This window comes from Zosterops lateralis, assembly GCF_965231275.1.
Source record: "Zosterops lateralis genome assembly, chromosome: 1".
NCBI lineage: Eukaryota > Metazoa > Chordata > Aves > Passeriformes > Zosteropidae > Zosterops > Zosterops lateralis.
The window spans coordinates 152,516,516-152,539,817 of NC_139762.1; the positions used below are offsets into that span (position 1 = coordinate 152,516,516).

Consider the following 23,302-nt stretch of genomic DNA (forward strand, 5'->3'; position numbering starts at 1 on the left):
TGACAAATCATAACATGAGGTATGATAGGTGTAGTCTAAAGTCCTCTGTGCTGGAAAACTATTTATTTTGCCAATCTGCAATTTCTTGAGTGGAAAAAGCTGTGAATTACCTGCAGTGTTTACACTAAACCGCCACCTCTTGAAGGTATTTTCAGCCTGAAAGCAGCTCCCTAATTCCTCCAATTCTCACCCAAACCCCTAGATCCATCCAGCTTTTCCAGTGCTTCATCCTTTGAGCCAGAGACACCAGTGTGTGGCTGGGAATGAGCTGAGCCATCCCCCCTTCAGGTCCAGACTCTCACCTACCTCTTATGCAAATTAAAACAAAACAAAGTAGTCCATTGAAAGCTTATCTGAACTCAGGCAGCACAAGCTGAGCACGATTGAATATAAGTGCTTAAAACTTTCTAATAAACTGGAGACCTGAATGCAAATTCTCCTGAATTAGCATTTCCTTGGGGAGGGGGAAATGCAGGTGGGAAGGAAGGCAGGATAAGTCACTTCTCTGCTAAGTGACTGGTGGGTTTGGAAGTACAGGAGTGTCTGCTCTGTCACTGTAGATGTGCTTGATGGTTTGTAAATGCAGCCTTTGGGACAGGGGCTGGCTGTGGTTTGTTGTCACACACAGCTGATAGATGGCACACTGTTGTCAGGATTCCCTGCTGCAGATGCCATTGTTCCTTGCTGAAGGGGGGACGATGCTATCTGATTGTTATCTGCTGCAGTTTAATGGCAGAAAGTGTCTTTGTGGCTGTTGATAAGTTGGTTAAAGCTTATTGAGCTTCACCTTTTGGTTTTTGGGTTTTTTTTGTGGACAAGGATGTTTAACAGAGCAGACATTTGCCGAATTTGTCTTAACTGGGAAAGGCTGAGGGAGAGGTGCATGATTTAATCAGTTTAGTGACTGGAGCTGATGGGAAGTTTGTGGCTGCATTCTGAAACAGTCCCTCTCTCGTTCTGATTTCCAGGTTTGTATTGATTGCATTGAATATTGGACAAGTGGAGTTAAGAACAATCTTTAAACGACATCAAATCCTTTTCTCAGCTCTAAGATGGGATCAACAACCCGAATCATTAACTTCTTACACAGATGTCTCCTGTTGCAGTTTCAGTCCATGAATTTCTGTCATATGGAGGGGGAATGTGGAGAACAGGTTATTCCCTTCCTATTTGCAACAGTTCCACTTGTCAGAAAAGCATTATCACATCTGTTATGTCTCCCCCACCCCTCTAACCCCACACATCCTGCTTTTTCTGCATTGAAAACCACACTAATTCCTATTTTTCCTATCAGTCTGTGTTTCTAACACTTTTCATCATTCCCATGGCTTTTGTCTGAGCTGTCTCCAGGTGGTCCCCCTGAGATTTGTTGCTCAAAATTGGACACAATATTTTATCTCACAAGTGCTGGCTTTGTCCCCAACACCCCTCAGCACCTTTGCTTATCTGTTTATTTCCTTTTAGAGGACTTCTTCCCAGGAAATTACCCACTATTCTTTATGTCTAACTGTAGAACTTTGTATTTTCATTATTTGGCTTCACCCTTTTTCCTTACAGCGTTACCCCATTTTAACAAGATCCCTTTGAATTCTAATCACATCTTCTGACAGGCTCAAAAGATTTCTGAGCTTCACTGCACCTTCTTATTTATGAGCTGTCCTTTCTATGCCATCACCTAAACCATTCCTGAAAAATATTGGTCAGTCCTGGATTCAGGAAAACCATATGAAATCCCCTCCCTGACCTGCTGCCCACTCTGTTTTTGATGCAGCCGGTACATGGGTGGCTTTCTGGGCTTCAAGTGCACTTGGCCACCTCATGTCAATTTTTCATCTCCCAGTTATTCCCACCTCCTTCTCTGCAAGACTGTTCCCATTCCATCTCCCAGTCTGTTCAGATTCTGGAGATTGTCCCAGTCCAGGAGCAGAGCCTTGTGTTTGTTCTTGTTGAACTTTGTGATGGTGAAATCCTTTCCGTGCATCCTTACAGTCCATCATCAAAGAAAATTTACCGATGAACAAATAGTTTTAAACTATTATTTCTGAGCCAGTTTTACAATATTTTCATCAAGACTTTGTTTGCTCTACTTGTGTATTTGTCATCTGCTGCTTTTCCCCCTCCTCAGGTGTTGCTCTGTCCTAGAGAGGTACCAGATAACTTTTGAGAAATCAGACTTATTGCTCCCCATTCTCCTGCTGTGTTCTGTGCAACAACAAATCATACCTGGGATTATTTTCCCCCCATCATCTGTACAACTGGGCCTGCACAGGGCTGCCATTAGGACATCTAGCCTCTAATTCCCTAATTCCCAGAATTTTGGATTTTGCATTGCCCAAACACTCTCTTTTCTCTCTTCTGATTCCCCATGAATTTTCAGTTTACAGTTCTAAGGTTGTCCCACTATTTCTCCAAAAATTTCACCTACGTATTTATGAGTCCCATGAAAATACCCAACCCTTAATCTGAGCCCCACAATCCCAGTGTTGGCTCTCCATTGACTGTGAAGTGAGCCAGGGTGAATTGCTGAGCAGTGAATGTAGAAGACATCAACACATAATTCACCAACTCTGCACTATAAATAATTCCTCTTTCCTCTAGAGATTAAAATGACCCAGACTTTGTTCTCTGAGAGCATCGTCTCCATCTGCCAGGGACACAAAAGCAGAACTGTCAAAGTAAAATGAGTGATTAATTGTTTGAATTATATCTCCTTTGATCAGAGAGTGAGCTGCTTGTTGTTCAGACCTATAATTTTAATTACTGGATGGAATTGCAATCCACAATTCTGATCTGAGAATAAACACAGGATTTCTGGATTTGGGGTGGCAGACATCAGCTGGTATTGTACTGTTTCTGCAAACATAAGAGCTCCAATGCCCACATGAACATGAGAAGCAAACAGGAGGAGCATGAAGCCATTGAGCAACTGGATGACTGGGATTGGAAATGGAGTGGGATGACTCTGATGCCTTGGGAAGGCTGACCTGGAACAGAGACTGGACAGAGCTGGAGAATAAAGTAGATATTTATTGAAAGGCCTTTAAGGTACACCTTGGGCAGGACAAGAGCCTGGCCAGGGCTACACCCAAGGTGGACTATGGTCATAAAATGATCGCAAAATGGGCGACCCATCACGAGGTCTCACACTTTTATAAGTTTTGGTCCATTTGCATATTGGAGTTTAATTGTCCAATTACAGCTTCAGGTTGTGAGGTCCCTTCCTTCTTGTTTTCTCTCTTCAGTCCATTGTTGTTTGTGCTTTTGGGCCTGAAAACTTGTAACCATTGCCCTTGGTCTCCAGCAGGAAAAGGATTTGTTTTGTCTCCTTACTCTGTGAAGAGAGCTGACTAACATCTAATATGATGCTAGAACTACACCTCCAGGCAGCACAGAATCTGAAAAACATGAAAGCTAAAACTTAAGGCATCAGATCACACAACCAGAGTGCTGCAATGGGTCACTGTTGTGATAAATGTGACATTGGGTAAAAATTAGTGATAAAAGAATATAGCAAAATATGTTAGATTGGTGTTAATATAAAATATGAAAAAGGCATGGTCCATAGAAACTATTCCCCTGCCAGGTTTCCACCGTCCTCAATCCTGAGACAAAAAGAACAGGACAAGAGACATCACGAGAAACAAGGACACTGGCCAACCCAGATAAGAATCGGCATCGCACCCAGACAGTGAAATTCCTCTCCGAACGAAAAAGAGAATTCTCCGCCGAGGAATACACATTGAAATAAACATGGGCCGGCGAGCTCCATCCGCATGTGAAAGGATCTTCCCAGAATACGGTCTGCAGAGTCCAACAAATCCGAGAAGTCCATCCAAAAATTATTTGGACTATTTGGACTATCCTGGGCACCTGTTCCACCTCGGGACATGAAAACCCCTATAAAACCCCGAGCTGCGACCTGCTCCGTGTGGATTTGGGAAAACCGTGCTTTAGAGTGTGATCTTCTCTTCCACCCGGTGCTGCGCTGTGAATCCTTTTGTGGTTTTCTCTTTTTATCAGTGATTGGGATCGTTTTATTAATAAATTGTTTCTTTGTTAATCCGATTTTTGCCGTAGCGTTTATAACACTGTAAACTCTTCAGAAGGGACAGCAAAGGAGGAGAGGCTTTGGGTAACCCTTGTGTCAATAGGGCTGAGCATTTATGGGTCAGGATAATGGGGAAGGCCAGCAAAGCAGATACCCTGGTGGGAGTCTGTTATAGACCACCCAGCCAGGATGAAGAGATGGATAAATTGTTCTAAAAGTACCTGGGAGAAGCCTCATGGTCGCTGGCCTTTGTTCCCGTGGAGGAATTCAATTTAAGCAGGTGTCTGCTGGAAATACAACACAGCAAAGAGGAAACAGTCCAGGATGTTCCTGGAGCGTGTAGAAGATAAATTCCTGACACAACTGGTGAGTGAGCCAACTGAAGAAGCTGTGCCACTGGGCCTGTTGGATACTTTTAACCAGAAACTGGAAATTTTTAACTGGATTCTGAGCACAGACAATTGGAAAATAAAGTGAACTGTCACACAGCCTTTAGTGTCTGCCTTAGACATTGGCACCTTTTATATGATAAGAAGGTGTGTGAGAAATGAAAGCATTTTGGCCTGCTTTTTCTATTAGAAATTTGGAGGTGATCCAGAAGGAAATAAATGAGGAAGAAGTACTAAGTATAATTTATGAAGAGAGATTACAGGAATTTACCAATTACAGGCTCAGAAAGTGCAGCAGTGATTAGTTGAGTCATGATGACTGTGTAGAAATACTTGATGTGCAATAGCATTGAAAAAAGGGGAGAATAATTTAAAATATTAAGGTTGAAGGTAGTAACAAATTACCAAGCAGTAACTAAAGACAGAGAGAAATAAATTAAACATTGAGGAAAAAAATCATGGAACAATGAGATGAATTATTTTGGATATAACGGGTATTTTTAAAATAGTCTCTCATGTATAGAATGGAGAATAAAACCATGTGAGGGTGTTTGGGAGTCAACTTGCAGGAGATGATGCCCACCAACCTTTCCTTTCTGAGCCTTTTAGCTGTAGTTTAATTAATTTGCCCTCAGATACCTTAACTCAGCATTTTTGACTTTTAGGTAACCTGCATTTTTGACTGAAAATATGTAAGAAAAGTGTCAACAGGGAAGTCTGCAGTCCACAGAGCCAAAATCTGGAAGAGCCTACAAAGACCATGGCATTTGGCTTTGAAATGCACAGGGAAATGTAGGACAGAGAGAGGTTTTATTTTAATTGTGTGCAACATGTACCTTCTTCTTGCTCAATTTGTACCTTTGAGGAGAAGGTGAACCTTGGGCAGACCTTGGATATGGAATTACTCATGGAGCTGGTGCTCTGTGGAGCACGTGGTGGCCTGAACAGCCATACCCCTTTTTTTGGCTGTGCCTCTTCAGTCCCCTGAAGAAAGAGGACAAGATCTCTCCCCTTGAGAGATCTAACCTGGGGCTCTGGGACCCTCAGTACAAGAGAGATGTTGACCTCTTCAAACAAGTCCAGAGGAGGCCACTGAGCTGATCTAAGGGCTGGAGAACCTCTGCTCTGGAGCCAGGCTGGGAGAGCTGGGGATGTTCAGCCTGGGGAAGAAAAGGCTTGAGGGAGGGCTCACAGCCCCTTCCAGTGACCAAATGGGCTCCAGGAGAGCTGGAGAGGGACTTTGGGACAAAGGATGGACAGACAGGACAAGGGGAGATGCTTTTGAGCTGAAGGAGGGTAGGTTTAGTTTACATATTAGGAGGAAATTCCTTCCCACAAGAGGAAGTGAAGCACTGCAAGAGGTTTTCCAGGGAAGTTGTGGATGCTCCATCCATGGAGGTGCTCAGGGTCAGGCTGGACTGGGCTCTGATTAGCCTGGTCTACAGGCCCTGCCCATGGCAGGAGGTTGGAACCAGGTGGTTTGTGAGGTCTCTTCCAGCCCAAACCCTTCAGTGATTTTATGATTTCAACCTTCAGTGACCTCTGTAAGAGATTGTGTCTCCCTTCCTCTCTTGCACCAAACCCATGAACTCCATTTGTAGCAAGGACTGAGTTGTCTCCAAACTCTGTACAGGGTAGAGCAGCCTCAGCCATTTCTAAGCAGAGGATTGGCAGCGTAGCAGTGAGTTGTAAAAAGATGCTGTGTATTTCCCTTGTCCCTTTGTCTTTTTCCTTTCAGTGAAAGTTAGATGTCCTTTTTTAACTTGTCAAGAATAAATAGTGCACCTAAATGAATCACTCTGTTGATAGCTTCAGTTCAGACTCTGCAATCAGTATTTTATTTAAGTAAAAGAATTGAGCAGCAATTGATAATACATGACATCTTAAGATTGCTCTAATTGCTTGGCTTCCCAGAACACTTCTAAAAAGAAAATGAATTCCTCCATTGTAGTTTTTTTTTTCTGGCTGCATGACCCTCATGGAAATAAATCCAGGGTGGAGAATTAATAGTTCTGCAAACAAAGTGTAGAAAGTGTCAAAGTTTTTGTCATAATCTTTGCACGGTTTCTATTTTTGAAGATAACATACCACCTGCAATAAACTGCCTTTCCTGGGGCTGGTATCACTCAGGGTGATAGATTACAACTGCTTCCCTCACTTCTGCTATTAGTTTATACGTTGCAGCCTGGGGCAGGAAGCAGGAGATGCTAAAGGAAAAGTCAGCGCGGAACAAACTGAGTTTGGAGTTTACTGACGGATTTCCATATCTTTGGTGACTTGGTACTTCTGAGCAGCTGCACAAATGTGGAGCTGTAAATATTAAATGCATTTTATTTTCTTATTTTAAAAAGACTAAGTGTCTCCAACAAACATTTTTATTGCATCTAAAAAAATAATAACTTTTTTTTCCCATAGGTAGCTGTAAGAACTCGTATATCTCACTTTCTGCAGTTTGCTGCTGTAGAGCCCAGTGGCTCCTTGGAGCTGTTGGAGAGCAAAATAAATGTGCAATGCAGACAAATAGTTCCTGTTGGACTCTGTGACAATTGCATCAAGTTGCTGTGGTTATTGTCCAGCTCTTGCAGAAAGAAAAGGGATCTGTTGCTCATAAAAGCCTTTTCTTGCACAAGGCTGTGGATTATTGTTGGTGGATAATTTTGCTCTGGTTTGCCTGGCTTTTATGTTTACCTTTTGTATTGTATTTAATTTTTGCTTTTGGGATGTCAGGCCAGCATATTTCACAAACCCTAAGCTCCAATCCATATTTGAAATACAAATGGATTTCCTCTACTGGGAGAACTTCCATCTTCACTGATGAAGGTCTACAAAGGCCACAATGTCGGGCATTTCATTATCTCTGTTCGTTTTGGGTCCTTCATGTAATTACTTTTGTGCCATTTGATTAGCCTATATACATATATGAATTAACTCCGAAGGAACTCCTTAATTCAACTCCAGGGAGCTGGGAAAGGTGAGAAGGCAGAAAATCCCACAAAAGCCTTTCTAGCATATCAGAAAACAGAAGCAATATTTCTGATCCGTGAGTCTCTTTCATATCCAGCCCAAGGGTTTGTTGGAAAAGCAAGGATATTAATCTTTCTTTAGTTGTAAAGTAGATAGAAACCTGGCTGTAGGAGAGCAAAAGTTTGGATTGGTAGTGTGAGTGCAGAAACTTTCTTTTGCAACCATGAGAAAAATAAATCATGGAATTGTAGACTGGTTTGGGTTGGGACCTCAAAGATCACCCAGTTCCAACTCCACTGCCATGGATCAGGTTACTCAGAGTTATTTCTCCCAAATATGCGTTCTAACATCCCAGAGTCTTGTTCCAGCTGTGCTAACAAGGTACAGGAACATCAGGCATTCAGTAAAGAGAAATAAAATTGCAGCACGTTCCCATTTGGAGAGCAGAGCTGATGTTCACTCTGGAGAGTAATGAAGTCACTTCCCTCTTCATTTCCTTGGTCTGTGGATCTCCCTTCCTCTTTCATTCTTTGTTGACTTTAGGAGTGTCTGGCAGAAGAGGAGAATTGTGGACATTAAGGAAGAGCAGGGCACTGCAAAGTGTGTAAGTTCACATACTCTTCTCCATCGTGGGTGATTTTTGAAACATTCTCCATTTGCTCTGCCCCTCGAATTTGTAGCATAATTCTTTTGTTTTCCACACCCTTCTGTCCCTCTTCTCCACTCTTGTGACGCCCCACCTGGAGCACTGATTCCAGTTCTGGAGTGCCCAAGGCCAGGTTGGATGAGGCTTGGAGGATCTGGTCCAGTGGAAGGTGTCCCTGCACATGGCAGGGGTTGGAACTGGATCATCTTTAAGGTCCTGTCAAACCCAAACCATGTTGTGACTTTGTGATTCTGATTTCATGATGACACAACTGTTGCATCTCAGTTTTTTTTTATGTAACCCATTCCTGCCCACATCACTCCTGCTCTCCTTGATATCAAAACTATCAGAGCATTAACTTGAAGACAAAATGGAATCAACACAGTTTTGTTTTGTTTTTTTTTTTAACTAAGCAAGGCAAAAAAAAAATCTTTAATTTTTTGTTTACTTGCCTGTTATCCCATCATATCAGTGTTCATGCTTATTTTACACCAAAGTGTTTAGCCAGGAAAAAGAAGCCTGAGATTTAAGGTCTGTTTTCTGCTACTGTAGACAGAAATAGGCTATGTTTATATCTCTGCAATCTGCTAAGACTTAAATGTTCATTTAACACCTGTTGTAGTTCAGGGCAAGTTAATCTTAAAATTATTAGTGTCTGTCTATATACAGTGGCTGTTTATACAGGTGGGAGTGTTTGCGATACCTGAGAATACATGTGTATAAATACCTGTATAAATACCCACATGTACATGCACACGGGAATTCACAGACCTTTACAAACTGATGAATTTAAATGAAATTTGGGGTGTTAATTAATTTGAAGATCAGAATCGAAGTTGGTAAAAATAATGTTTTATGTGAACTTTGATTCGTTATTATATTTCCCAAATACAAAGTGACAGTATCTACATAAATACAGAACTATTGATGACCTCCTCCATTAACACATCTCCTATTTCCACATCCAACGGGTTTTTAAAAGGGCAAGTTATCTCTTCCTATGTTTGTGTCATTATATTTCCTGTGACAAGAGGGAATGGTTTTAAACCAGAAGAAGGCATATTTAGATTAGATATTAGGAAGAAATTCTTCCCTGGGAGGGAGCTGAGGCCCTGGCACAGGTTGCCCAGAGCAGCTGTGGCTGCCCCATCCCTGGAAGTGTCTAAGGCCAGGTTGGATGGGGCTTGGAGCATCCTGGGATAGGGGAAGGTGTCCCTGCCCATGGCAGGATGTTGGAACAAGATGATCTTCAAGGTCCCTTCCCACCCAAACCATTCTGTGATTCCGTGATTCTGATTCCCTGATGATACAACTGGCAGGATTTGTGACCCTGTGGGGGATCCACTTGAAGAATTACAGCCCATGGGAAGGACCCAGGTATAGAGGAGTTTGTGTCTGCCTTGAGAGGGACCCCACAATGGAGCTGGGGAAGAGTGTGAGGAGTAAGAAATGTGTGATAAACTGACCACAGCCCCCATCCCTATTCCCCTATGCCACAGCAGTGGAGGAGGGAGAGAACATGGAAGTGAAGTCCAGGAAGAAGGGAAGGTTGTGGAGTGTTTTAAGACTTGATTTATTTTTCATTACCCTGCTCTGATTTTGATTGGTAACAAATGAAACTGATTTACCCAAATCAAGCCTATTTTGCCCATGACAGTAACTAATAACTGACCTCTCCCTGTCCTTATCTCATCCCAAGAGCCTTTTGTAATATTCCCATTCCCCTGTCCAGCTGAGGAGGGGCTTTGATGGGCCATGTGACATCCAGCCAGGGGCAGAATGAATAAAACACCAGCTGGCAGCTTGCAGGATCTCTACTCATCCCTGTTGAGGTGCCCTGTGCGGTGGCCTCAGCTGTATCCTGAGGCATCTCACCTCCCAGAGCCTCTCCATTTGGATTTAGTGGGCAGGAACCCCCTTCCTGCTGTGTTTCCTGAGCTGGTGTCCCCAGGTGGGTGCTGGGCTGGCATCCCAGAGCTCAGCATGGCTGCTTTAATTACGCAGCACAGTTCTACACTCCCCGAGATGACACAGGCCTCTAAGACAGCAAAAGAGAGAGGGAATGTGCACAGGCAAGAGAGGGAGAGAGAAACTCCACACTCTGGCTGTTGTTGAGTCCCAGAGGAGACCTAACTCAGTCTGTAATTGCTGTTCTGGATGGCTTCTGCCCTCCAAACAATTTTCTGCTGGTCTGTTGTTGCTTAGGCTGAATCAGGTTGATTTATTGAATGTCATTTTTTTTCTCCCCAGCCATAGACAAGAGAAAAATATTTGTTGAAAGGCTGTTGCAGCAAGATTTAGTTTCTGCCTATCTTGCATCAGAAGCTTGCTCACGTTTTATTTTTTTTTTTTTTCCTTTTCTTTTCCTTCCCCTGCCTCTCAGAGAGGAATGAGGACAGACAAACACCATGCTCTGATTTGTCTTTCCATGTCCATACATGGTGGACAACAGGGTAGGAGATGCCCCACGGCTCTTGCAGACATGACAGACACTACAAAGGGCTGCTGCTTGATTTTTTTTTTTCCTTGTTTCTTTATTTTTTTCCCCCCAAAGATAACAAGCACAAGGGGTTTGTTTTTCTTTATTGTGTTTTGGAGTGCTTCCATGTGCAGAAATAGGCCTTGTAGGACATCTTTCAGGGTCTCCTTGAGGTTTATTTTATAGCTCTCCTGGCTGCTTGCTGTGGAGTGGATGACGTCTCAGAATGTGACCTGGCTTATAAAAATTCAGCAGCTCCTGAATATTGAGGCTGCAATTAATTTAAATGCTAATTTATAGTCCTTTAAAAAAAAATGGATGGCTGGTTTGTGAGTAAACACAGAAGCACATGTGCTAAATAGGATAGACCACTGATACTTTTGATCCCATTTTTATACAAACCCAAGGCAAATATTCCTAGAATGAGTGTGACTCTTCCCTCGAGGACCTGAGCTGACACTGATAGAGGAGGCTGGGATCTGGCTCCATGTGAGAGAGGAATTATTGACTGCACAGATTTGTTCTGTGTCCTTCTGAGGAGAGCATGTTCCCCTCTCTGGTTTATTTGACACCATTCCCATGTCTGGAATACAGCAGTGTCCTTAGGATAGCATTAAGGGCAGGGTTATGTTGGAAGTTTTCAGTGTGAATCAATCTTTATCCCACAAAGCATGGGAGTGGAAGAGAGAAGAGGTTTGCTTATTTGCTGTCTTGGATATACTCCAGTAATGCTCATTCTGTGGGGAAATGGGCTGGTCCCACATTGGTCACAACGTTTGTTTTTTATCTCCCAAATTGCTCACAAATTAATTTCAAAAATGTTCAAATCTTTATCTAGTTATAGCAAAAAATTGGGAAATTGAAATTTCTGGTTTATCTGTAAAATCATATTTTCAACCGTTTTTGTGTCAGACTTGGAAATTTAATTATTTTCCCAAAATCTCGGTACTATGCAGTAGTATTATTCACTTATTGAGTCAGGTTAAGTGACTCAAATAGTCCTGCCATTTTAACCTAGTACTTTCTGTTAAAAACTTCCCAAACTAATTTTCCCTACTGAGAGTCAATCCTCTGGAACTTAAGGGCCTCAAATTCTTTCACATCTCTGGTTTTCTCTTCTATAACTTCTCTGGTTTTTTTTAGCGTCTTTAGCCTACTGCCATTTCATTTTATTGTTGACTGGCTTAATTCTTTTTGTTCCAGAATGGGTGATATTAAATCCTGTTTACTAATCTGAATGATGGATTTCTCAATTTTTTTCAAGGAAAAAAAAAAAAAAAAAAGAAAAAAGAAAAAAAAAAGAGGATTTATATGGAACAGTTTAAACTTGTCTCCCTCTTCATGCAGAATATAGTCAATGAATTGCTGCCAGACAGGAAAGGCTGGTGTTAATTAAAACCTAGGGACTCCCAGCCTAGTTAGCTGGCAGGGAGACAGAATTTGGGGAGTGGTGGTGATGGTGACTGCTGCACTCCTGGGCTCTGTGGAGTCAGAGATTTATGAGGAGCTGCATTTCATTGTGAATGTACTGCAAAGTGTGTGCAAACATGGGAAACCAAAGGCAATCTGATTTTCCTAACAAAGTCTGGCAAGTTCAGAGGTACTTGGGGCTGGAGCAGACCTGGCAAAAAGGAGCAGGAGAGTAGCTCCGAGGTATATCCATTGTGGAAGGTCTTTATTTCTGGGTATTTTTCTTTCTTCTATTTCTTCCTTTGTTTTCCTTACATATATCAAGGACTTTGAAACTTCACATTGCCAGGTTAAATTATTCAACAGATTTCTTGCTCCAGGTCAGATTGTTCTTGTGCTCTGTGCTTTATAACTCACCCCTGTTTGTTTTTCCTCAAGTGCAGCAGTTGCAGTTTTTCCTTCCTGTCCTGGGTTGCAGTGTAGGATGTACACAAAGTATTTATTCTATCACCATCTTCATGAACTGTTGAAACCAGGTGGGCTAGTGTTTTCCCAAGCCCCTGCCTCTTCTGCTAATGGCCCATTAACGCCTTTGGGGTGTCTTCTGCTAATGGCCCATGAGTCACAGGTAACTCCCTCCAGGGGTTATCTCTGTTAATGGGCCATCAAGGACCCATTTCACACTTCTCATGCTATTGTGAGATGCTCTGCCCAGGGGGAGGAGCCAAGCATTCCCACCTGGATATAAGCTGGTATGTGGGACAGTGCAAGGGCACTTATCCACTGGATTCCCAGAGGAGCAGAGCTCCCAGACCTTTCTACAGGATCACTGCTTCAGGAAGAGCCCCTCACCTGGACTGCTTCCACCATCCTGCTCAGGTTGTATTCTGACTCTGTCAGTGATCCTTTGTGTTATTGTATTTGTTTTATTTTATTTTTACCTTTTTACCTTTCTTCTTATTAAATTATATCTCTGACTTGGAGCCTCTCATTCATTTTGCTTTCAAACCACAACACTTCCTCACCCCAGCGCTGGCTCTCACTGATGCATATTTGCTAAACAGTAATTTTAAGTGTTATTGCAGCATGATGGGAAGGATCTATACTCTACCGCTGCAGATGGTTGGTTTCAAGTACCTGAATACAAATGGCAGAGCTGAACCCGCGCCGTTCGCACACAACGTTGAGTTTTCTTTCTCATTCTTCCCTGCCTCATGTAATATCTGGAGATCAAACATAAACAACCCAGCTCCTCATGCCTAAATTACCTGGGAAGGGTCGTCTAAGAAGTCAATGTATCATCTGTTTTATTCCAGCAGAAATGCTTGAGTTGGGAGGGGGGGATGTGTAATTCAATATATTGCAGTAAACTCTGTCTAACCAAATGAATGTGCAAAAACATATTTGTGAGTTTTAAGCCACCTTCACTTAAAGTGCTGAAAAAGAAGCACAGCAAAATACAGCAGATTGAAGCATAGAAAGGATTGTGTTTATATTGCAAAGAACAGAAACAAAAAAATATATCAGTGACAATTTAGCCAAGAGAGACAAATTAGCATTCTGGGCTTTTTTTGTATTATTTGTTTGTTTGTTTATATTTTCCTTAATCATCTTTTGCAAAGCAGTTAAACAAGAGCAGAACAAGACACTAAAGTTAATTCCCAGTTTTTCACATTTTGCTAAACTTTAACTTTCTCCATTAAAATATTTTTTTAAGAAAAGCTCAGGAAAATTCCCTACACGAAAAAAAAAAAAAAATCACCAATAATTTCTCCTCATTCCCCAGTAATGATTTACTAACACAGTGCCCAAGTACCATCTCAAATTACCTAAATTTCATTGTTTTGCAAAATATTTTGCAGTATCTACAAGTTAGGAATAGTATCATCCATAATTAAAGCTTCATTATGCTTGACAAGTGAAGGAATGAAGTGCACTTTGTGGTGCATTACCCCATCTTTGGTTGGTGGGGTGTTTTTTGCTTTATTATGATTTCTCACAGCTTTTTCAATCTTTCACTTTTCCTCCATCTTCCGTTATTCAACAATTCGGTCTATTCTGGCACCTACAGTGGGACTCCCAGGCCTCATTTTAAATTGATGCAGTTCTATTGCATTACGTGTTGAAGTGTTATGCCAGTTATATTCTCACAGCAAACTTCAGTAGGAGGACATGGATTAATTTTCGCACGATTTTCTAAATTTGCTAATACGGAAATTGAGTTCTTTATAAAAATGTGGTGGAGGCAATTGGATCTTTTGGGATGAACAAGGATTCCCAGAGTGGGCCAGGCTGGAAGGGACCACAGAGGGGTCATCTGGTCCTATCTCCCTCCTCAAGCCATCCCAGAGCACAGGCACAGGATTGTGTCCAGACAGCTCTGAAACTTCTCATCATCCTGCTCTGGTTTCGTTAGTAATTAATTTGATTAACATCTGTCTGCTTTTGCCCGTGATGATATTTGGAGGATGAGGTCTCCTGCTCCTTATCTTAACTTTTGAACTCTTCTTTATATTTTCTGTCCCCTGTCTACTTATCGAGGGGAGTGGTGGAGTAGATTTGGTGGATGCCGTGGTCAAACAACACACAGGGTCCCATGGACTTGCAGTCTGTGGAATCTCCATCCAAGGAGGCAGACAAAATCATGGCCCTGAGCACCCTGCTTTTGTTGTCTGCTCTGAGAAGGGCTGTTGGGCTAAATAATTTCCAGAGGTTCCTGCCCATTTCAATGTTCCTATGATTCTCTGACTTGTACTTGGCTGAAAAAAAAAATGCACATCCTTTTTTAGTGTCTTTTTTTGTGCTCTGGTAATGCTGCCTTACTGGTAGTGCATTTAGCAGCGTCTATATTATTATGTCTATTATTGCTAAATTAATTCTTTTTACTAGAGACAGTGTCATATGATGTCAACATATGCTCACATTTGCTCTTTTATAGGGTAAATGTTCAGAAATGAAGGAAACAAACTCATGGGCAATTTGCTGTGTTTTCACAGAGAAGATTTCAGAGCTGCATGTAGTTACTTTTTTTTTTTTTTAACTACTTGAAAACATAAAAATGAATCTGTTCATCAAACAGCTCTTTCCGTATTGCCCTACCAATAAGGTACTTTCAAATTCAGGGAGTTTTTGATTGCATCTTCATCAGTTTATGAATAGCATCAGATGGATGCTGTGCTGAGAGATGGCCTTTTCCTGTGTAGGAGAGAACAGTCTGGGATGAATGGCCTGCGTCACCAATAACTTTCTTAGAAAGAGAAGGGTTTGCCGCTGTTGTTTTTATTGTTGTTTTTCCTTAGTCCTCCACAATTCTGAAAAGCAGCCATAAAATCTGATCATTCCACTCGTTCCTCTCAAAGCTTGAGTCAGCTGGCTGACTTAGATCCAGCAAACCACAGCTCTGAGGGAATTTTTTTTTTACTATGGGAGCCTTATAACTTTCCCCTTTTACTTCTACACTGGTGAAGATTTCTGGGTTTGCGTTTTTCTTTGCCAGGCTGGAAGTGTTGAACGTGCCTTTTGTGCTTGGATATTTCCCCATTCCTCATTAATGTCGGGATTTCTGTCTTTTTTAGAGTGACATGTTGGATGTGAACCAGATCATCAAAGACCTGGCCTCCATGGTGCACGAGCAAGGAGACACAATAGGTAGGTGTCACATGAAAATTATGGGCTTTATTACCCTCTTCCACAGTTCCAATGTGATCTTTGTCCCTCACCAGCAGCCCTTTGTTGATGCCGTGGTTATTTTTCCCTGTGTTTTGAGCATTTTGTGCACCCAGAGATGTTTGGATCTGACAAGCTGCCCAGTGCAATAAGGTTCTCATGTTATGGACAGTTTGCTGGTATATTTAGCATAAAATAGAATTCACAGGGAGATGAATCCATTTCCTTCTGACTGTAAAAAAAAGGAACCTGGAGGATATATAGCATTAACTGGAAAGGGATCCAATTTTTTCTTTCTACCTGGAACTGTAATTTTAAAAAACAATACTAGTAGCTATTATTATGATGATTATTGATGAAATTAGAGAAAATTAAGCAGCCTTTTGTTCCCAAATAGAATTTTCATTCCACATAACAAGGAGTGCCTAATTAAATTTACACAAGTCTGACATCAAGACGTGCTCATATAAAATCTGAATTTTCTGCCCATTAGTTGATCTCCTCTTGTTCTCCAGCTACCAATGATTAGGAAAAGGTTGGGTGGAGAAAACTGGGAAAAAAGATGAGAAAAACTCCTAGTCCTATCTTTAGGAGCAGCCCATCACTGAGAGCCACCACTTCTCCCGAACAGAGAGATAAGAGACTTTAGATCAGCTCTCTCTGACCTTTGTCTTTGTCATCACTGTTTTCTGATGATGTGAAGAAAAATCAGACTTTTTTTCTCTATCTCTTGTTTTTTTTTTTTTTGTATGTACAATAATAATAATAATATGTGGTACTTCTGAAACAACTGCCCAATTCCAAATTTGGGAGCTAATAGCCCTAAAGGCTGCTTGAAGAACCTAAACTCCAGAGCAGCAGGATCTGTGGGGGTATTTCTCACCTGGAGCCTAGCTGGAGTTCTCACTGGTGCTCCTGGGAGCAGGAGCAAGTCCTGAGACAGACATATGCAGATTTTAAAAGCAGAAATTCTTCTCTGTGCTTATTAGTCATTCTGGATTTATTTGCTGAGTTCATATCTCTGCAAATTTCCATCACCATAAGATACTTCCTATCACACTGAAGTGAGTGATCTACACCCCTCTGAGAAACACCACTCATGTTCACATGGGTGGCAAAAAAACCCAAAAAAATCAAAATTATATTTTAAATCAGTTTTTTGGTATATTTTTTTCTTTTTTTCTTTTTTCTTTTTTCTTTTTTTTTTTTTTTTTTTCCTCTTGATGCTGGTTTGAAAGCTTATTTTTGTACATGGATAACTTTGGAGCCTGATTCATCTCTAAAAGCACATCAGATGCTAATGCCTTGAGGGACATGACAACATACATCAGCTAGCTTCAAGATCCTCACAACTCCTTTTCTTAAGGCAATATTTATTATTTTAAGACTTTACCCATGCAGAGAAGCCATCCCAGTATTAACTGCCCTGTGAGAAGCTGTTAGACTAAGAAGGACATTTTGTCTTTGAGCCAGCATAAGGTTTTTGTGGGGGTTTTTTGTTGTTCTTCTTCTTCCTCTTACACTCCAGCAGATTTTTAACATTTTTTTAAGGACTATCTTTTAATCCTGACAGGCAATCAAGGTATCTTCCCAACCAATTGCTGAAGGGTCCCACTGTTTATCTTTTGACATTCACGTTACACAAAAGTAAGGGAGATAAAGAATCAGGAGGCAAGAGATGTTGAAACCCCCACAGTGAGAATTCCATGATGACAAGAGACAGCTCTCTTGGCACTTGTTTTTTTTGGTGGGTTTTTTTTTTTTTTTTTTTTTTTTTTTGTCCATTCCTCTGACATGCATGGAATGAAAGCTCTGTGTGTGCTTGTCTAGAAAACACAGGGAAAACACAAAACCAGGGATATATGAGATGAGCCCCTCAGCAAAATGGTGCCAGAGAAAATTCCCCTTTGGTTCACTTGAGCTGGGGAGAACTGTGGGGAGTTTGTCTGGTCTGTGCATGGCACAGGCAGAGTAAACCTTGCTTTTTACATGAATCTAAAAGGATTTTTTCTGGCATGTGGGCCAGCTCCTTAATAAACACTTTGATAACACTCCCTAGGGGAGAGAGCAATTTCTGCCATGCAGAGAAGAAACAGAATGCAGACTTGGGAGAGGATATCTCTGTTATTTTATGTCTTCTGTGAACAAAGTCTGTGTCCAAGTTCCTGGTCATGGCATCTTTTTGATACAAATATTAATTGATGCATTGCCATATCAGTGAGCCCAACCCTTTAAAACCAAAACAAGCCAATGGTTTAGCTGGGAATCAGCAGAGTCTTCCCAACACAATCCTGCAGAAGCTCTTGGGAAAAGCATCTCCAGTGCAGCTTCATCACACGGGCTGTGGTGAGGGGAAAGGAGGCAAGGAGGAGGACACTAATAGGAGAAAACAATAATTGGCTGTAGAATTGGTGTTACTGACATCATTTGGGGTTCAATAGGACTCTGTGGATTTTTTTGAGAGATGGGATCCACCAGATAAGGAGACAGTAATGGTGGGGGAGGGAAGGTGTGACCAGCAGCAGTCCTGTGGGAGCAGAGGACAGGATTGCTGAAAAAAGGACATGGGGTGGTGTGGCAGGAAGGGTTCCCAAAGTCACCAAAATGAGGTGTGAGCAGGGTCACTTTCACACCTGGAAGTGAGCAGGGAAGCGCCTGCCAGGCACTCTCGGGGTTTAATCCGGTTGTTTCCTCACCCGAGATTCCAAAGCTGGCTGGTGGTTCGTGTGGGCACGAAGGGAGTGATTTTCCCTCTGGACCTCTGAAGGATTTAGGGTCTGCTGTCTGACTCTGTGTCTCTGTGTTCTGTGCTGAGCTCGGTGCTCGGTGTTCGGCGCGAGAATGATGAGGAGTCTCAAGGTCTTGGTTTTCTGGTTTCTCGCGTTGTTTATTAGTTCTTATCTTACAATTCTCTGTGTCCGGCCATGGTGTTCTCAGCAGCTCGGACACAAGGCGACTCCCCCCGTGATGGGAGGTCGCTACCTCTTATACAGATCACCACGTACCCATTGTTTACAATCCTATGCCAATGTCTATCACCTGCACTAACAGGGTCGTGTCTACTTTGATCCAATCCACTGAAACTATTTTGTGCCCACGTCACTACAGAAGATGGATGCCAAGGGAGAAGAAGAAGAACCCAGGGCTCCACCCTAAAATCTCCATCTTGTCCCTTTGCATCTACATTCTAAAAATCCAAAACTACAAAATCTTCTGCACAGTGATAACTACACTACTCTCAGTAACACCTTTGTGACTTGCAATTCTTCTCTGTGTTAGATGTTTTTCTCATGGACCAAAATCAAAGCCTGTGTCTTCCTGGGCTCTGTGCCAGGCAAATCCCCCTGCACAGACCCCAGACCCTCTTTTTTGGGTCCCAGGCCTCTCTACCGAGGTCTGTGACTTCCCAGGGCGCCCAGAGGGATGCCCTGGACTCCAACAAGGCACCACCATCATGGACAAATATCCCAAATCCTCTGCAGGAACTGAACATTCAGGGGTACTAAATGCACACAATACAGGGAATAAACCTGAGGATTTAGAGATCTGTGTGAAGTTGCAGGGCTACAATTTTTTGGGGATTATGGAGATGTGGTGGCTCCTGTGATGAGCCGTGGAGGAACGCAGGCTCTTTTAGGAGGGCAGGGTAGGAAAAGGAGGAGAAATAGTTGCCCTTTATAGAGACAGCACCTGGAATGCATGGGATGCTGCCTGGGGATGGATGACAAGCTGATGGAAAGTTTATGAGTCAGGATTAAAAGGAGGACAGGCAGAGTGGATGAGACCCTCTACAGACAGACAGACAGACAGACAGACAGACAGACAGACAGACAGACAGAAACAGCCTCACCTTTGCAGGCTCTGGTCCTCATGGGGGGTTTCAACCACCCCAGCATCAGCTGAAAGGACAAGCACAGCAGGGCAGAAGTATTCCAAGAGGTCCTGGCATGCAATGAAGACAGATTTGAGGATCTGATGTACAAATGGCAAGATCTCCAGCAAAGGTTCATCTCTACTAAATTTTACTTTTATGGCAGCAGAAAGATTCTGAAGCCAAAGCTTCCAAGGAATAAAGGCTTGGCACTGTGAGAAGTAAATTATGTTGGAGGCGATTGGAACAGCAACAATCACTCCTTTCCATGCTCATAGGTGGCCACTCAGCTGACCTGTAACTTCCACAACAATATGAAACATTCCCAGAATTTCACACTGAGCATCTCTGTTTTATATGTGTGAGCTTGTGCTTTGATTGGTGGTACTGGGATATGGATCCAAACTTCCATGAAATCAGTTTTGTGACTGGTGCTAGGGAGAAGAGAATCCTTAAATCCTCACCTCCTCTGAAGAAAGTGTCAACAACACAGCTGCCAATATTTGTATTGGAACCTGATGAAAGCAAGTGCATGTTTGTCCAATTTGTAGGCTTTTGTTTGTCTTGTAAGTGAGAATAAAGTTGACCTGAATAGGAGTTAGTGCTCTTCTTTTATTTTTTTTTTTTTTTTTTGCCCATGGCAAAAGAAAATTATCTGTGTTTTAGAATAGCTGTTTCTTCATGCTACCTGTGTATAGAACCTTAACAATTATGCCAGAATAACACTTAAAACCTATATCCCTTATCTAAACTGCTCTAATTCAGCTTCCACGCCTTCTGTCACTGTTTACAGCTCCAGTGCATTTCACAAAACCAGAAAGGAAAGACCCACATTGTTCTGAAAACATTTTACACTTTTAAAAGCATCACATTTCTGACTCTTTTGAGCAGTTTTGGAACCAAGTTTTGTGTATCTGTAACCTTCCCAACTCCCTAAAATGGGAAAGGTCTCAAGCTCACACAGTGGCCACCTATTTTAATACTGCAAGAGCAGCAACACAGGAAGAAATTTACCTGTTCTCTACCTCTTTGTCCAGAATGAATGTACACAAATCTGTCTTTGCACAGAAAATTTCACTGGCTGAAAGAACCATGGAATCATAGGACAATTTGAGTTGGATGGGACTTTACAGATCGAGCACTTCCAACCCTCTGCCATGGGCAGGGACACCTTCCACTATCCCAGGTTGCTCCAAGCCACACTCAGGCTGGCCTTGGACACTTCCAGGGATGGAGCTTCTCTGAGAAACCTGTGCCAGGGCCTCCCCACCCTCACAGGAAAGAATTTCTTCCTACTAAACCTACTCTATTCTAGTTTTAATCCATTCCCTCCTGTCCTGTCACTCCAGACTCTTGTAAATCTCTCTCCATCATTCTTGCAGGCTCCTTTCAGGTTCTTGAAGGCCACAATTAGGTCACCAAAAAACCTTCTCTTTTCCAGTTTGAACAGTTCCAATTGGTTCAACCTTTTCTCTTAGGAGGAGGAGGTTCCATCCCTCTAATTAACTTTGTGGCCTCCCCAGAACAGATCAATGTCCTGATCTGTGTCAAGCTTAAGACTTCCTCAGACTTTGTTTTAAGACCAATACTTACCCAGACTTAGATATTGGTTCTGCTTAGCTTTCACTTCACTCTTGAAGTCTGGAGTTTTTACATGTAAAAATAACTGGGTGAAAAAAATTCTTAGCGTTATCTAAAATTGATGCTCCCTCACTTAACAAACATCTCTGTCTGGAATCTGTCCAGCTGGAGCCCAGAGACCTGGAAAAGAAGTAATGACGCGGCAGCTGCTGGTTTCCTTCATGCAGGAGGAGCTTCTTGATGGGCCAATGTGTTCAGTCCTTGAGTGATGCTGCCATTCATTGAAGTGCCACATTTTCACTTGTTGCCTAGTGATGGTAGCAATAACTATAAACTGCCTTCAAAGGAAAAGATATTTGCATGAACGGAAATGGGTTGCTTATTTTGGAATACAGGGAGGGTTTCTCAGTTTTGTGTTTGGGGTTGTTTTTGATTTTTTTTTTTTTCCTGTGAAATCAAGTCCACTTTGTTGCCTTTCTGACCTGAAGGCTGGTTTGACATTAAATAAACGTGTCAAGAGGGCCCATCAGCACATCCTCCTCCAGTCTGTCTGCCTGGATGGCACAGCTAGGAGTCTGTTGTCAGACTGCAAACTGGGCTGGGAAATCATTCAACTGGAGCCTTAACTAAACCCTCCCAAGTCATGTGCCTCAGTTGGGACATCTGTAGAAAATTAACACATCTTGAGAATGGTCCCCAAATACCTGAATGTAACAGCTTCAATATCTCTGATCAGTTGAATGTGGCCTGCAAAGTCTCTCATTTGGTTGAGATTCCTAAGTGATCTCAGAGGAGGCTGTTACAGGAATGTGTACAATTATTTTCTTATTGGTTCCTGTTGGATTGGGAAATCTTCTCCTGGCTGTGTTGCTTTCAGGCACTTGCTAAGACCCAGAGTTATGTGTCAGTACAGAGCATAGCCCATGAATGAAGGGTACCCTGGGGTGTTCCTCAATCTATTTCACTTCCCATTCACTTCCCAAGAAACCTCCCATCTCTTTGCTCACCTTCAGTGTATGCCCTGTCATCAGTTGTGTTTCTGCTAAGTCTAACAAAGCTTTATTGCAAACCACCCCAGCTGCTGAAATTGTATGGTGGTGTTATCCTTAATTGCCTTGTGGGCAACAATTTGAAGGTCATGGTCAGTGGGTCACTGGTCAGGTTTCCCAGAGAAGCTGTGGCTGCCCCACCCTGGAAGTGTCCAAGGCCAGCTTGGATGGGTCTCTGATCAACCTGGTCTAGTGGAAGGTGTCCCATGGCAGAGGGTTAGAATGAGATAATATTTAAGGTATCTTCTAAGCCAAATCATTCTGTGATTCTATGATGTCTTTTATAGTGATGCCTTAAGTTTTAGCTTCTATGTATTTCAGATTCTGTGCTGCCCAGGGGTGCAGTTCTGAGCCTCATATTAAGTGTCAGTCAGCTCTTCACAGAGTAGGGAGACAAAACAAATCCTTTTCTTGCTGGAAACCAAGGACAACTTTCAGGCCCAAAAGCACAAACAATGATGGACTGAAGGGAGAAAACAAGAAGGATGAGACCTCACAACCCAAAGCTGTAACTGGACAATTAAACCCCAGTATGCAAAATGACCAAAACTTATAAAAATGTAAGACCTTGTGACCAATTTCTGACCATTTTGGGTTCACCTTGGGTGTAGCCCTGGCCAGGTTCTTGTCCTGCCCAAGGTTACCTTAAAGGCCTTTCAATAAATATCTACTTTATTATCTAACCCTGTCCAGTCTCTGTTCCAGGTCAGCCTTCCCAAGGCATCAATACCACTCACCTTTCCCTGATTATCTGGACTGCAGCAAGGCTGACCTCCATTGAATAATTCTCTGGAGAGGGTTGGACAGCCCCAGTTCCCTGTGAGGCACTTCTTGGTGACCTCTGCTGTGACAAAGTTTTTGGGGCCAGTTTGTGGCTACTGTGATCTCTGACCAGACTCATTCTACTCGAGATAACAAGCAGCACAAAAATTGCAGGAGCTCCTGTGTTCCTCTGCTCCTCCTGCTCTCTGTGAGTGTGATTTTTTTTTTTTTTGTGTCATCCCTTTATGGCTCTCACATTTAGCTCTCTGCTAAGACAGCATACGCTGGTTTACAAGGGGAAGAGTGATGGGCGACTCTACACTCGCAAATTTCCTAATGCCTGAAGATTTGTCTGCTGTGTTTGTTTCTGTGTTTGACCCTCATAATGTGATTGGGCTAGTATAATTACAGTTAATGAGCCGGCTAATTTTGTACAA

General features: G+C 42.4%; 1 protein-coding gene across 9 annotated transcripts in view; it reads left to right on the forward strand.

Annotated features, from left to right (window-relative positions):
* Nucleotides 1-23,302, forward strand: part of TSNARE1 (t-SNARE domain containing 1) — a 469,882-nt gene that overhangs the window by 264,716 nt on the left and 181,864 nt on the right. For all 9 annotated transcript variants that reach the window (XM_083862443.1, XM_083862445.1, XM_083862441.1 and 6 more), the window contains one exon: nt 15,512-15,584. In XM_083862443.1, coding sequence (XP_083718569.1) covers nt 15,512-15,584 — 73 coding nt within the window. The remainder of the gene's footprint in view (nt 1-15,511; nt 15,585-23,302) is intronic.